At 41.7% G+C, this 16,194-nt stretch overlaps 2 protein-coding genes and 1 long non-coding RNA gene across 5 annotated transcripts in view; 2 read left to right on the plus strand and 1 right to left on the minus strand.

The window, feature by feature from the left end:
- Positions 1-13,288, plus strand: part of bcar1 (BCAR1 scaffold protein, Cas family member) — a 66,433-nt gene extending 53,145 nt beyond the window's left edge. For both annotated transcript variants that reach the window (XM_008311549.3, XM_008311547.3), the window contains exons 3-9: positions 5,569-5,718; positions 7,759-7,854; positions 8,011-8,394; positions 8,796-9,677; positions 10,247-10,336; positions 10,547-12,515; positions 12,559-13,288. In XM_008311549.3, the coding sequence (XP_008309771.1) occupies positions 5,569-5,718; positions 7,759-7,854; positions 8,011-8,394; positions 8,796-9,677; positions 10,247-10,336; positions 10,547-11,092 (2,148 nt within the window). In that variant the 3' untranslated portion in view covers positions 11,093-12,515; positions 12,559-13,288. The remainder of the gene's footprint in view (positions 1-5,568; positions 5,719-7,758; positions 7,855-8,010; positions 8,395-8,795; positions 9,678-10,246; positions 10,337-10,546; positions 12,516-12,558) is intronic.
- Positions 13,289-13,474: 186 nt separating this feature from the next.
- Positions 13,475-14,506, plus strand: LOC103379850 (uncharacterized). Its single transcript, XR_521618.3, has 2 exons — positions 13,475-14,052; positions 14,433-14,506. It is a non-coding gene; the product is annotated as an uncharacterized LOC103379850 (long non-coding RNA).
- The window catches only part of LOC103379849 (C-factor-like), a 6,072-nt gene continuing 4,181 nt past the window's right edge, over positions 14,304-16,194 (minus strand). Inside the window, exons 5-8 of one of the 2 annotated variants that reach the window (XM_008311550.3) lie at positions 15,366-15,484; positions 14,818-14,877; positions 14,673-14,723; positions 14,304-14,590 (exon numbers count right to left, since the gene is read on the minus strand). In XM_008311550.3, coding sequence (XP_008309772.1) covers positions 14,477-14,590; positions 14,673-14,723; positions 14,818-14,877; positions 15,366-15,484 — 344 coding nt within the window. In that variant the 3' untranslated portion in view covers positions 14,304-14,476. Of the gene's footprint in view, positions 14,591-14,672; positions 14,724-14,766; positions 14,878-15,365; positions 15,485-16,194 lie in introns of both variants that reach the window. The other variant, XM_025056499.1, reaches the window with a different exon arrangement.

Here is a 16,194-nt window from a genome sequence, read left to right on the forward strand (position 1 = left end):
TGGGCGGGGGGTGAGTGGAGAGAGGGGGGGGCCACATGTTAAGAGATTAAGTGGAGACTAATGAAATTGTGGCAGTTGTCTGTAATCATCATGTGTGTCTGGTTTAAACTCCTCGTATCTAATAATGTGGTTGTTGTTTTAAATACTGATTCAGTTTAAGTCTGTTATGTTCAGTTTACTACCAGTTCTTGACCTGAACCTACTGACTGATCTGTGTGACATATATCTATATTTATATATATATATTCCTGGTTTCCCCCCAAACTCTAAACCAGACTTGACCAAAAACAAATCTGTATAAAAAAAGCTCTGTTTATTAAAAAAAACAAAGACAAAACAACTCTACTTGTCACTCATTTGAGATTGACCGTTAATATTTACTAAAGACTTCATGTTCCAATTTAGAGGAAATCAGCTGCTTAATCATGGCTGCTGTCAGTGTTCTTCTTTTTTATTTGTAATTAAGACAAACTGCAAAAAAAAAACCAACCTGCTACCACTGACTGACATCTGTCTCCAATATCAATATCAGAAGATGTCAGTGCTGTTTGGCCCCCAACTCAAATTACAGTGTCAACTAAATACTACATTTGAAACCTTTATTGATTTTTCTTTCTTTTTTTTCTTTTTTTTTTGCCCTAAATCAATCACTCTCATACTGAGTGGGAAATTAAGTTGTATCATCAGCGTATACACTGTCAGATCCACCAGACAGTTAGTCTGAGTATGTAAGTCAAACATACACACACACGCCCCCCCCACCCCCCACCCCACACTCACTCTCCACACCGAGCGTGCCACGTGGTGTTGGAATCCGGCCCCATTAATGGAATGTGTTGATGCCCCCCCCCCCAACACGAACTAATCTGTTAAGACCTTAGCATTGACTTTGCTTATAGGTGTGTGTGTGTGTGTTCCCAACTTTCTTAGTCGTTAATGTTACTGTATGTTTCACAAATTAATTTAATTTAATCAACCTAATTCACAGCATCCATATCCAGGTGTATTTCTGTATTAATATGGTTAATGTTTGGTCAATTTGACTAACTGTGTCTTTTATTTGCTGTTGTTTTTTTTCTTCACATAAACAACTGTGATAAATGTGTGGACTGGGTTCAGACGAGGAGCTGAAGTCGCCTCGGCCTCCATTCCAAACCACTTGACCCTCCAACTGTAATTAGGCCTCTCTCTCTATTTTTACCCCCCGTTCTCTTTGAAGCGCACATCTGTGCTTGAAAGATTTATTTTCTCGGCCGCAGCTGCACGTATAGAAAGTGTATTTTTTGCCCCGTGTGCGGTCACCCTGGTCATTTTGAAGCTCACAGACTGGGTGACACGTAGGAATGAAGTTCACCAGATACGACGAGGAGACGTTTCATCCAGCGTTTTTGTTTCCAGATCAAAGCTCACGTCCTGGTTTTTTTTTTCTCTCTTTTTTTTACTCATCTGCATAGAGCAGAGGCAGAACGATGGGCAGAGGGCGGTGGACAAGCCGTGGGTGGAGAGGGTGGTGTTGGAAAAGAGGGAGTAACATTACTCAGAGCGAAGGTCATCTGCTGAGGAAACGCTTCTGACTTGATCTAATCCAGTGGTTCTTAATTGTTTTCTGTCATGCCCCTCCCTTGGGGACAGAAATGTTTCCACGCCCCACATCCCCCGACCCACACCCCACAAATTGAAATACTATTGAGAACCTGATAATGTATATTTTTTTATCCTTAGAAACCACTGTATGAGTTGCTGCCACCTAGTGACTGGAGGCTTGTTGTCATTCAGGCATTACAGCAGTGGTACTCTTATCAGACACCGCGTCCCTCCAGGGGGGCCCCGCCCCACTATTTGAGAAGTACTGATGTAATCATATGCACGAAACAAAAGAGCGAAAGTCCAGGCCGGTGCCGTGAGCGGCCTTTAGTATTTGGTCGATGAGTTCGTGTACGGGAGCTTCCCCTCCAGTAAATCCTCACCAACAAATGTGTGTGAGGGCATTTTATTGTCTGTGGGTCAGAGTAGCTGCAGCTTTTATGAGGCCACTGATTTATTCTGAGAACAAAACACACACACACACACGAGGAGAGTTTTCTTGGGATATGTAGGTCAGTGAATGTGAGAGTACACAGCTGTCCTCGGGCCGCGGTTCTGTTAGGATACCAAGGAAATGGGACGGTAAAAGGTTTGACACAGCTGCGAGCTGCGTCTCATCCAGTCCAGCCTATGTTAGAGCCCAGATACAGTAGTCACCGAGTGGTACTAATGTTGGTGGATGTCAAAGACTTCACTGACTTCACTTACATTGTTTCAGTTCTCTTGTAAAGTACAAAGAAATACTTTATTATTGTAGTTAAAGGAGTCGTGGTGGTAGGTCCTTTATCTGCCTCCAGAAAGTTCCAGATCACTTAGTCCTGAGTTGGGTTGCATCATGAACCAGTCACTGACCAGTCACGATACCTCAGTGACGACTCCTGATAAAGAAACAAAGCGAAATGCAATTCTAAAGAAGTCCAACAAACATCAGAGGTTTCACTTTTATAATAGTTCGATTTGAACTTCTGCCAAAAAAGGTCTAATACTTAATTATGGAAGCCAAACTATGACACATTTCGTGACATTTTGGATTCAAATATTGGCCTGGGAGATTAGGTGTAGCGTGAGGCCTGATCACCAACATTAACGACTGTAATATTAACAACTGTTAGGATGAAAGTAATGAGCCTGTTAAGGTAGTGTGGTGCAGTTCTCTAAAAAATGATGATGCGTTCTAAATTAAAATTTGTCCAGGTCCATAATTGAACCTCATTACAGCATAAAATGTTGAAACGGCCGTAACAGCCAACAGAAGAAGACCCTGCTGGACTGGTCAAACAATAACAATTACTGTTATCACTCTGCTAACAACTGCTGGTCCATTACAGGTCCTGGCTCTAGACACAGTATATATTGTGATTACCTCCACTGTTGTAGAGCGCTGTGACACACACACACACACACACACACACACAGAGGGTCTGAGGTTGTCATTTTGGTGATGAGCACTGATCCATAACGCTGCTCCACTAGAGGAATTAAAAGGCTCAGCTATTACTATTACTAGACCTCACACACACACACACACACACACACACTGGGAGAGAGAGAGAGAGAGATCTACTTAGCATTAGTGTGTAAGTGTGTGAGTGCCTATCCTCCAGGGTGAACACAGACAGTCAATCAATATCTCAAGTTATCAATCACACACAGAGATGGGAATATTTATTTGCGTGTGTGTGTGTGTGTGTGTGTGTGTGTGTGTGTTGTGGGGTGGGGAGGTGACAGGGCCCATCTGGCACTTAGCCAAGTGTCGTCAATACTACTGAAAGCCTTCTGACAACATCCAAGGGGGCTTCTGAGGGACGGGCAGGGGGGGGGGTCATATGGATGAGTGTGTGTGTGTATGTATCAGACACACAAACGCTGATTAGGAAACATCACAGAAAATTAAAAAAAAATAAAAAAGATAGTCTTTTTTCTGCCTCAAAGGTTTTCCACGCGGTTAAGAAACATTACAAAAAATTTAAAAAAAATAAAAAAGAGTCTTTTTTCTGCCTCAAAGGTTTTCCTTTTGGTCACATGGCTTCGATGGAGCCGTCACTTTCTTATTTTTGCAGGGAGGAAAGTGACGTCCCCCGTGTGGCCGTGTGTTATGATGTGAAACAGTGGAAAGGACGAGGGAGAGTGAGGGAGTGGAGCAGACACAGATTAGTACAGACAGGTTGTCAGGCGGACGGTTTTATCATTTGTCTCCGTCCCACACACACTACACCTCTGACAGCTGGAAGCTGAGCAAATGTTATCAGAGAGCTACCGCTAATTAGCGCTCGGAGACGGGGTCATTCGATAATTCTGACACATCGACCCGTAGTGTTCGGCTTCATCGCTCCAAACAATATTTGGAATTCAACATTTCCAAAATAGTTCGTCAGTTTATACACCCAGTATGTCTACTTTGTAAAGAGAAAAATGTTTAATTACTTTACGTCCTGTGAGCTAGCATCTTGTTGCCCCTTGGGTTGTTTATTCCCCCCATTTTTGAGGACTCCATCTTTAAGAACCTGATATAAAAGGAGATTTAACCGTATATGGTAATGGTTTCTTAGGGGGGAAAACTTTAAACCCTTTCTTAACTTTTAACCTTTGTTTAAATTATTTTAATTAATTAGAATTAACTACAGATGGTGCTTAGTATTAGCGTTTCTGTTATTTCTTATTTTGAGACATCCTCATTTATGATTTATTATTGGCTAATTTGCTTTATTTGAGTTTTAGGTTTGAAACTAGTTTTGGCCTTACTTCTTGTTATCATGTGTCATTCTTTGGCTGAAGCTCTACTATCTATAAAACTATGTTTTTAGGATACAAAAATTAGTATTTGTTGTGTTTTCTCATGCTGATAAAAAACCAGATGTGTTTGAAAGACACTTTTAAAGTTCAGACACACTGTGAGTGGACAATGCTGTGAGGATGAGGGGGGAGAAAAATCTATTCATATATTTACACGATAAAACAACAAACATTATTTTAACCCACACACACACACACACACACATCAGAGAGTTCAGCAGTAAGAACGATGTCAGGACACAGTGAAGTCCAGCCTTGATGGCCACTTGTGTGTGTTGTATACCACAGCTGTTGTGCGTTCCCAGGCGGGCTAGTTGACTCAACGCTCTGTCCTTTTAATGCACAGTTTAAACAGGCACACAATAGGACAGCCCAGGTTCCCAGGACGACTACAACAGGACCCCTGCTCTGTTTTTATTGCCTCTCTGTGTGTCTGTGTTTTTATGAGCTCGGACAAACTTTGGTCTGTGTTCGTCTGCTGTGAACAATCGATTCTTATTTATAACGAAAGAAAAAAAAGAAAGCTTCATTTTTTTTAAAACTTCCGCTCAAAGACGCGGCAGTGACGTTTGGTGGTTCGCGGTAGTTTAATGGCCGGTGTAGAGTAAGGGGCCGTTCTGTGTAGTTGAGTTTTGTTTTTGTTCATTTTAGGAACATTTTCAGAATCCTTTTAACTTGGCAATCAGATGTTATCTACAGACAAAAAAAACGATCATCAAACACATGCTGTCCACGTAAATTTGCTGATACCTGTTATTATTTAAAAATATATATTTTACTCTTAAAACATGCGTTTCTACTGTGGAAACTCCACTTATATTCCAAATTATGTGATTTGCCCAATTCTGCTAGGTATTATTTCTGTTTATTTTCACGTTTTATGTTTTTATTCATTTAATAAGGTTACGTGCCTCATTTTTTGTGTTTTGGTTACTGTGCGCCCTCTGCTGGCATAGCACGGGAAGTTCACAAAATGACTCGCTAACGCAACCAAACAGACTTCGCTGTTTAAATATAAATACATAAATTGAAATGATGAAATAATAAAATAATTCTTCTGGGTCAATATTTTTTAAAACGTCATGATATCGTTTGTGTGACTCACTAAAGTTTAATTTTCTTGAACTTCTCTGTTTGAACCGAGTGTAATAATTAAATCATATTTGAACATTGTGTTCCTTTTCTTCCCAGGTGGTCGTTCCTACCCGGGTTGGACAGGTGTATGTCTACGATACAGTGAAAACAGACCAGGATGAGTACGATGTACCACCCAGACATCCTCCACCACCGCAGCAGGACATATATGATGTTCCACCGACCCGGCAACAGTACAACACACAGGTCAGAATGCTGTGAAAGTACCAGTGGTCCAAAATGACCCATTTATGTGCTGTGTTTTTTTAACATTTTAATGAAAATAAAACTAAGGATTAATAAAAACAAAACTTAGTCATGATATTGAGCTCTCGCATGTAAAAAAAAATTAATAAAAAGAAAACTTGATATTGAGCTCTCGCATGTAAAAAAAAACGTCATGCTTAGAGAGTCACACAGTTTGTCTGCTAATCTGCAAGAATTTGGGAGCTGGTTGGCTGACAGGCAGCCTTTTCTCACAGGAAACTTAAAAAATTCTGGAGCACTCACTCACAAGTCCAAATGGAAAATCAACAATTCCCCTGAGCTGTGATGTGAAATTGCTCTCTTCCTCTCTGGACCTTGGTGAGAAAGAGAGAAGTTTACAAAATACAAACATGTTTCCAGTTTGAAAAAATGGCTCTGGAGTGGCAAGATAAAGTGGTCAACAAGATTACCAAGATATCACTGAACTGAGTGGGCATGGATTTGAGTCTTTTGAGCCTTTTGATGGTAAAGCAAGACATAAACATTGGCATCAATGTTTTCAGCTAAAGTGAGACAACTTTGTCGCTGACTTGACTAAAGAAAAAGGTCACTTCCAGTACATACAGTTATCGTCGTTTTAGAACAAAATCTGCAGAAGAAAGAAAAAGAAGAAAAGGGTAGAGTTTACTGTGAAAAAAAAAACCAGAGTATAAGGGAGAAGCCATGAGGATGAACGATGAGGAAAAACAAAGGTTGGGGCGATGGAGATGTGGAACTGTAGGAACAGATGCAGCCTCTGGGCTTTTTTAAGTTGGCAATCTGAGAAGTGAAGAATGAACGCTCCGCAACACAAGGCACTTCATCAAAATGTCGGCTGTGTGGGAGATGGCTCACGGTGGATGGCTCTGACCATTACAGGCAATCACACTCGCTCTCAGTGAGATCACAGCACAGCTCTGTGCTGCACAGGAACACAGTACATCACACTCACTGTGGCTCTGTGGACAGACACTGATGAAGAACTCATCTGTCGTTCAAGCTGCAGCAGTAAGACGTTCAAAGTCATTGATTAACGCTGGTCGGATCACTGAGGGGCAGCGCTGTTGACCAACCAACCTACCAGACAGCTTAAACACCTGCCAAAACCATTAATAAACTAACTAGCCAATTTTCTTTTCCATCAATCGACCACAAACCCACTAATAGACTATTTACCACCAACATATTGACTAATTAACTATCTAACCAACCAACATCCACTCACTCAACCTACCAATCACAGGTCCACCTTCAAATCCACCAACCGACACACCAGCTAATGAACTCTTTAACCAACCAAAGAGTTTCCCTACCCACTCACCTATCCATCAGCCAACTAACCTATTTGACTACTTATCACTGCACACTCACCAAACCAACATAAGGTACCACTCAGTAGATTGTATCAGTCCCACATACAGTACTAACCATCAGCTGTAGGTGGCGTTTATCTAATAACTAAACAACCTTGGAAATTTCCAAACCCCCGATCTCATTGTCTCACAGTTTTCACTCCTCCTCACGCCAACGCCAGGCTCAAAATAAACGTGCAGCCTCCCTGCGTCGCCCGTGTCTGTATTTATATTACACACAGTGTAGAACGGAGCTCCCAGGAGGGCAGCAGCTGCTGCAGAGGTGGTTGAGATCGTCAGCACATCTGGTTCAGACTACAGCTCCAGCTACACTCACTGATGAATTCCTCTCTAGACTCCTGTCGTACACACTGGGGTGTAAGGCTGAACACTTACTGCAGGGTTTATGGAGAAGAGCTTGTCCCCCTGAGGGGACAATTTGACTATAAAGTTGGCTTTGGACAGAGAATTAGGAATACGAAATATTATAAATATTAATATTTATATTATTAAACATATTATTTAATAATAATGTTATTTATATATTTTTTGCTAATTCTTAATGTATTATTATTATGAATATATTGTATATTAATATTATTAAATATACTGTAAATATTTACCATATTTTCCTCTTCCTGTTTGATAGGTGTATGACACTCCTCCCATGGTGGCAAAGGGTCCCTCTAGTGGTCAAGATATATATGACACCCCACCAAGCAAAGACAAGAACACACCTCAGACGGTGAGACAGTACAGTCGACTGGTTGTCAAAGATGTGCTCTACAGTTGTGTTGTTAATTTAAAGATACATTATTGGATCAAACCTGTTGGTGAGTCATTCATTAAAGAGTTAAATGAACACAAAATGAAAGTAGTTTTTTTTTTGTCTTCGTCTCAGGTCTACGACTTCCCACCGTCCGTCAGCAAAGACGTTCCTGATGGTCAGGCCGTTAGAGAAGAGACCTATGACGTACCGCCTCACTTTGCCAAACTCAAGTCCCAAGTCCCTACTGGCCAGTACCTGCACAACAACCTCGCCGAGGATGACAACGAACCACCCATACCTGAGGACGTGTATGACGTTCCACCGCCCATCCTGGCCGACAAACATTACCACAGAGACAGGACTGGATTAAGTCAGGCCCCCCAGGAGATCTATGACATCCCAGCCAGCCTGCGATCAGCCGGACCACTGACTCAGGATGTCTACGACTTTCCCCGGGAACGGGAAGACAGAGGTGGAGACAGAGGAGACCAATATGTCTACGACATCCCACCGCAGGTTTGCTGGGTTTTTAAATGTTCGTTTTTAATTTGAGGCTGTGATATTTCTGGTCCAACCTCCAGTTTACTGTACTGTATTTTCAGTTATTTGGCTAACATTTAACCATTGTTAAGTTTTTATTGATTTTTTTTATCTCTCAGCTAATTTTAAGCTTATTTTGCTGTCTTTTGTAAAATGGCCTAAATGTGAAGTCTCATCTTTAGCTCCTCTTCTTTTCTTTAGCTGTAATTCCAGGCCAAATTATAGAAATTAAATTATCTAGAGTTTATCTGTTAGCTAAAAAGTAGCTATATTTTGTTTTTGGTTTTTTTTGCATAATTAAGTTGTATCCTAGCTATATTGACCACCATAGTGATTTCTTGCTAACATTTTTGCCTTGTCTAATTTGTGTTGCCCAGGTTGTGCGAGACGCCCAGCCCGGCAGCGAGGAGCTGACCATGTCCTTCAAGCGGCTGTCTGCCTCGAGTACCGGAAGCACGCGGAGTAACCACTCCGCTTCGTCCTTGGACATGGTTCCTGTCCGTGACACGTCATCTACGTCCTCACTCCCCGGTCCTGGCTGTATATCAGGGAAGCCCCTGATCTTGGATCTGGAGCAGGCCATGGATCGCCTGTCCCGCCTACAGCAGGCCGTCGAGTCCAGCGTGTCCCTCATGATGTCATTCATCACAGGGAGCTGGAGAAGCCCCGACCATCTGGAAGGGAACCTCCCAGCCATTCACCAGGCAGCAGATAGAGTGCGTGCCACGGTTCGAGACTTCCTAGAGTTTGCCCGTGGGGCAGTAGCCAACGCAGGCCAGGCCACGGACCGCTCTTTGCAGACTAAACTGAGCCGTCAGGTGGGGAAGATGGAAGAGGTCTTTCAGAGTTTGGTTCGACACAGTCAGAGCTTGGACGCCATTTCTTGGTCACACGCGGCCCTCGCGGTCCCGCAGCCAGGGGGCGATGACTTGGATCGACTAATCATGACGGCGCGAGGCATTCCAGACGATGCCAAGCAGCTCGCCTCTTTTCTCCACGGTAACGCCTCGCTTCTCTTCAAACGAAACAACAGGCAGCAGCAGCAGCTGCCGCTCCCACCAATCCCGGGGGAGATCAGCGGCCATATGACGGGGTCGGGAAGTGGAACCTATCAGGGAGGGGAGAAAGTGAACATTCAGTCACGGCCACTCCCGTCTCCACCCAAGTTTACAGCTGCGGAAGAGGAGGAAGGTGTGGACCGGCCATATGAGACCACAGAGGGGGGCTGGATGGAGGATTACGACTACGTACATCTACAGGTGATCACAGACCTACACACAACGGTGGCCTTTTTTCATTCTTTTCTTTGTAATTAGTTCCTGATTTTGTAACGTTTCATGTGTTAGTAGAAGACAAAAAAAATAATAGCAGTTCATTTTAAGTACTACTACACAGTCACAGTCAGTTACCAGTTGAGACTTATTTTAAAGTAACATTTTTTAATTAATATTCAATTTGGTGGTGTTAAGTATATGTTTTTCTTTTTAACTTTTTATTTTACATAATTCCTTTGTATTTGTAATTTATTATCTAGATGAGACAGCCGTTACAAAGTAAATATATATATATATAAATATAAGTAAATATATATATATGTGTATATATATATAAGTAGTAAATGCGGGATTTGGTTTCATCTTCAAAATGTAGTCAATGTTATTTCAGAGTAAAGAAAACTCCGACCTAGACAATGTGTCTGCAATTCATCTGTGTGCCGGTAGAGGGAGACAAATGCGCTCAACTGAAAGAGTTTGACTGAGCTAAACCAATGAAATGTGTCAGGTCCCACGTGTTTTGTTTTCTGCGTGCTGATGTGTTTTTCTGTCAGGGTAAAGAGGAGTTTGAGAAGAACCAAAAACAGCTGCTGGAGAAAGGCAACATCATCCGGCACAACAAGACACAGCTGGAACAGCAACAGGTACCAGTGTGTACACAGTTATTACCAAAGAGTATTTTTTCATGGCTCTGTGTGCTGTATGTAATTACAATTCCAGAGGGTTATGGTTATTTTGACTAGAAAAATGGTTTCACATGAATAAGTCATTAGCCTTTTTCTTTTATTTCTTCTTCGTACTTTTTTACTTACACTGGTATGTCAACAAACCATTTTATCCATCCTGTCTTTCAGATTAAACAGTTTGAGAGGCTAGAACAAGAGGTCAGCCGGCCAATCAACAACGACATGACGGGCTGGGTCCCGTCCCCACATCACCCTCTGACCAACCAGCTGGCCCAGAACGGCTCTGGGGGGTCATCTGTTTCCAAACTGTGTCACGGTGACCGGCAGCTCCTGCTGTTCTACCAGGAGCAGTGTGAGCAGAACGTCACCACCGTGACCAACGCAATCGATGCCTTCTTCACCGCTGTCAACTCCAACCAGCCGCCCAAGATCTTTGTGGCCCACAGCAAATTTGTCATCCTCAGCGCACACAAGCTGGTTTTCATCGGCGACACGTTGTCGCGCCAGGCCAAGTCTCCGGAGGTTCGGGCGCGAGTGGCTCAGAGCAGCAACGCGCTGTGTGAAAAACTGAAGGAAATCGTTATCAGCACAAAGACGGCGGCACTTCAGTATCCTTCCCCCGGTGCTGCCAGAGACATGACTGAGAGGGTGAGGGAGCTGGCAGGGTACACGCAGCAGTTCAGAATGGTACTGGGACAACTGCTGGTGATGTAGAGGTTTGGAAAGTGACACAGACCGAGATGTCCCGGCACCTGGGGCAGTAAAATCTCCTATTACGCTCTCTTTCACAGGGTTAATGAACCTGGAGCTCCGCGGAGCACAGAGTGCTTCTGAACACAAAGTCCGCTCTTACAGCTGTGATGGGAGAGCCCGTGTGCCTCCGTCATTCCTTACGCTCCTTACACGTCTTGTGGAAAACCCTCTTTGGCACTTGGCCTCGAGGGGTCTGAGACCCCGCCCGGCATCAAGAAGCCGACCTCAGATCCATCTTCTGTCTCTCTCAGCTCCCTCCTCCTCCTCCTTCTCTTACTGGGACCATTCTCACCACCTTCTTCCACGACGTGCTTTTTATTCTAGTCAAACTTGAGGAACATTTTCTCATCAGTGGGCTGGGCCAATGGTTGTAAAATAATCGTTGTAAATATTTAAGTCACATATTTAGTCAGAAAATCTGAATGATTAAGACTCCAGAACTTCCATTATATATATAAATATATAAATATATGGCTCATTTGGGTTTGTTTTTTTTTTTTTTTTTGTCTTTTTTTTGGAGGAAAATATGAAAACATAAGTGTAGTTTTTAGACACTATCAATAATTGTTATTATAATTATTGCTTTACTGTATGATTACGGCTCTGACTCTTGATTCTTGTATCATTATTGTAATGGCTGTGTAAATTCCAGACGGTATGTATGACTGTGTTGTAGTACTTCCTGTGCGCTACGCCATCCCTGAGACAAAGGCACATGTTTTTTAACACTCAACCACACCTGCGTTTAATTACTTCACTTGATGTCAAACACCAGAGGCAACATGTGACCGAAAAAAATACAACATGAAAATTGTATGTGACCGTTTACCATTTTCACTATTTATTTACTTCAAAAACTCCATTTAGCCAAATTAATATGGAGTTAATTTCTGCTCTAACCACTAGGTGGGGCTGTACCCAAACAGTTTTATGGAAAAGATAGTTTATGTGACATAAGAGACTAAAAGATCTTTGAGCTTGAAACACATGGAACAACACAAAAAAAGTCATTGTAAACATTACTGGTAAAACATGACACAGTGAACAGGTTCATGAAACACAAACAGCCTAAAGGAAGTTTGACTTAAAGATTGATGCACATCTTGCATAACTTGCTAACACATTTAAAAGTTGTTTTTTTTAATCCAGAAGTAGCCACATTAGCATGTGGTAAAAAAAGGTACCATAGGATAAACAGTTTTAGCATTTAAATTTCCATAAATGGCAACTTCCTAAACTTTCTAATGTAGCATAAGCAGTGTATGCTAACAGTTTCGCTCCTCTCTTAAGTTAATGGGTGTCGTTGTTTTGCCTAAAATACATAATACTATTACTATAATAATACGGCAAAGCATTTTAATTCAGAAGCATACAGCGGAGGAAGGTTACTTAGACCCCTAGCTTATTTGCTAATCTGTTACAGAAAGCTTACTTAGACCCCTAGCTTATTTGCTAACAGACCCTGCTGGCTGGCCGTTAAAAATTAAGAAGATGATAATAAAAACAGTTTTTCAATTTTTGGGGCTTTATCCAAAATTTCTACCACAACCACAAAGATCATTAAAACATGCAGTGTGTGAGAAATATACAAAATACAAAAGTTATTTATTGTTGATTAGTAGCCATTTTGCCACCAGCTAATTGTTCAAAGCCTGGGAACAACATGACAATGACAGAAAGTTCACAGATCATTTAAAAATGTTATGTTATATTTTTTTTTTTCAAAATATTTCAAAACCTGAGCACAGGCTAATGCCAACCGTAAATGTGCCAAACATTGAAAAAAAGGTCACAAAACTAAGATAAAAGTACGTTTCACTGGGCATGTTGTCTTTAGGGGAAGCGAAGGTAGATGTTAAAATACTGTCCACATGTTGCCTCTGTGTTTAACTGATCAAGTTCCTGCAGGGGTCTCAACTAGTTTTTTTAGACCTCAATCCATCGTTGCAGACAACACCTGCTGCCAGAAGATGGCAGCACTACTGTCCAGTTCCAAAACTGCAGTTATTCCATATGATCTGAGTGCCATGTCAGTGTTCTTGCTTTTTTTGGAAATGTATACGTAGGTTGTTTTGTAAGAGGCATGTATTTGAGAAAAAGGAGTGTAATACGGTTCAAGACAACAAATGAAATTAAACCTGCTTTGTCTTCTCTTTACCCCCGAGGCCTTTGCTTCATTGACATAGTGTGCAGGTTAATGTTTATGTGAGGCAGGAAGAGGATTGCGTCATGCCAATAAATTCATGTTTGCGTATGGCTGGATTATTGGGATCGTTGGAACGTCAGGCCATGTTTGTTCAGAACTATCCCTGCGTTGCATTTGCACGTTGTGCGCTGGTAAAATGACATCAGTGCTGTTTGTTTGTTTGTTTGTGTGTTTTCTGTTTGTATCAGTTCGCTTCGTTTCCAGGACGTACGGAACAAGACTTCCGTACGCTATACGCGGAAGACGTCTTTGTTTACGGCATTCTTTACGGCTTTATTTACGACATTCTTTACGGCTTTATTTACAAGTTGTATTGTGCTACATTAGCTTACTTCCGTTTGTGTTGTTATTTTGGGAACTTTTGGGCCTTCGTTATGGCTCCCAGGCATTAAGTATGTTTTTATGTCCTAGATCACAATTCAAGGCCCGTGGGCCAAATGCGGCCCGCCAATTCATTTATATGGCTCCGTATTTAATAAGTTCCAAGCAGTAGTTGTTCAATATTTGTAATTTGAATAAATATTCAATCGCAGAAACATTTATTAATACGTTATGGTGCTGTTACATCTATTGTACAGCCTTCCATGTAGAACAACATTATGGTGTGCTAACTGTGTTAGCGTAGCTAACTGACATCGGTACGTATGGCAGTAGGTGAGCTATGACGCACTGCGAAAATTGAATTTACGTCGCGCCACAGGAACGGAACTCTGGTGTAAGTAGAAGACATTTTCATATTGAGTAAATAAAAATACTAGGTTTCTCTTGTTTCTGTTTCTGTTATGTTTGTCTTTCTGTACTTTTAGGATGAATTTAAGACACTTTATGCAGTAAAAACATGACACACTTGTAGAGAAAGAAAACAATCTTTTTATTAAGGTAACTGACCAACTGAAGGAATGTTTAAAGACAGTCAGATCAATCATACACAAGAAATTCTTAAATGGTTAATCGTCTCTAAAAACGTTGATTATTATCAGATTTTATTGAAAGAAAACAATGCATATTTAGATTTTAATGTATTCTCTGGTCCAAGATGGCGCTGGTGTGGCTGCACCACCCTGGTACTCTTTCATTTTTTTCTTTCATCCGCAGGAATTCTCTGTAAGGTTTTCCCGTTCTGAACCTGAAGGTTGCTGCTACCAGGGAATTCTGTTGCCTTCCCAGTCCAAAAGGAACCCACTGTCCTTGTTGCTAAGTGATGACATCACATTCAACATGCCACGTACACTTTCCTCGGTGGACAGAGGAGCCTGGAGAAAGGAGTCAAAAGGTTAAAAAACAACCAAAAAAAAATTAAACACATTCCTCTCCTGTTGTTCCTTATCTCCTCACTATTTCTCCTCCCATGTCAGTCCGCACCCAGCCGGGATGGAGTCCTGCAACCAGGATATTGTGAGTCTTGAAGTGTTGTTCCTTATCTCCTCACTATTTCTCCTCCCATGTCAGTCCGCACCCAGCCGGGATGGAGTCCTGCAACCAGGATATTGTGAGTCTTGAAGTCCTCAGCTTGACAGCAAGTCAGCATGTTCAGCGCCGCCTGTTGGCCAACAGCAAATACAAATGTCATAACAATGTATAAGTATATATGTAAATATATTTACATATATTAGGGCTGTCAAATGATTATTCTCAACTGTCAGTTTTACTTTTTGATTTTTGTCATCTGCAGCAGGAAAGTCCAGTTCAATTTCCACAGTTAGTCAAACCACTTAGTAAACTTCTTCACCTGACATTTTACATTATCCCTAACACGCCACTAGAAGTATATGGTGGTGTCTTCATCCACAGAGATCATGCTCTCTACCTATATCCCCCACGCCCTAACCCCCTTTTAAATGCACTTGACGGGGGAAGTTTAGCAGTTGCAAATGCACCTGCTAGGTGGCAGTAATGCAACTGCAGTGTATGCAGCACTGCAGGTGAAACCCAAGGGAGTAAAGGGAAATAGTGCGGTCATCTGTGAGTTCAGTGTGAGTTGTAATTTATTATATTATAAATAAATAAATAAACAAACATAGAGCGTACCTTGCTGGTCCTGTAAGGAACCATCTGTGCCATGGGAAAAGTCTCTGGACATTTCTCAATAGACGAGAACAGCGTGGAAATGTTGATGATGGCCGATCTCCTGCAGGACATGTTATCACCTGAGACAGAGGGATTAGTCAGTGACGCTCGTGTCAGGAAACAGAATTAACAACTGGAATTGGAAAGGGTGGGGGAGCTGGTGCGTCTTCATTTTTTTCAATTTGAAAACTTTTTGCTACAGCTAGAAGAACAAGAAGACAGTTCTGGTTAAATAAGTGTTTTCTCCCTTGAATGTGTATTTTTGTTGTAGTACTGTACAGAATATGAGTACAGGCGTGGGCAAACATTGACTCGCAGGCCACAATGTGTCCTAAAGTTTGACAAGAGGGCGGGGTCAGGAGCAGATAGATGGAGTGTTTGTATGAACTAAGATAATGACACGTAAAAGTCGAAGGCGAAAATGCTAAAAGGCTTTCATCTTTTTTTTTTTAATCAAATTATATAAGTTTGGAAAAGTTTGGCGGGCCAGAATAATAATAATATCACTAGATATATAAACTTTTGCAGGCAGCAGGAAGGGGGTGGGGGAGAGGTAGGGGGAGGGTGGAATCAGAGCCAAAATTATTTTCCTACAGAGCTGAAACAGCCCTGAAAAAAAATCCATTTCCTTACATACTCAAATATGTTCTGAGTTCACACATGCAGCCTTGTTCCCCTTTAAAGACTCTCTTGTTTCTTTTTTTGCCAACCCTTGCATTTTGTATCTCAACAGTTTCATGTGTGTCATTTCAGAATTTTTGGGGCAAGAAGATGAAAAACAAAGTCGCTG

This window comes from Cynoglossus semilaevis, chromosome 6, assembly GCF_000523025.1.
Source record: "Cynoglossus semilaevis isolate Cse_v1.0 chromosome 6, Cse_v1.0, whole genome shotgun sequence".
Taxonomy (NCBI): domain Eukaryota; kingdom Metazoa; phylum Chordata; class Actinopteri; order Pleuronectiformes; family Cynoglossidae; genus Cynoglossus; species Cynoglossus semilaevis.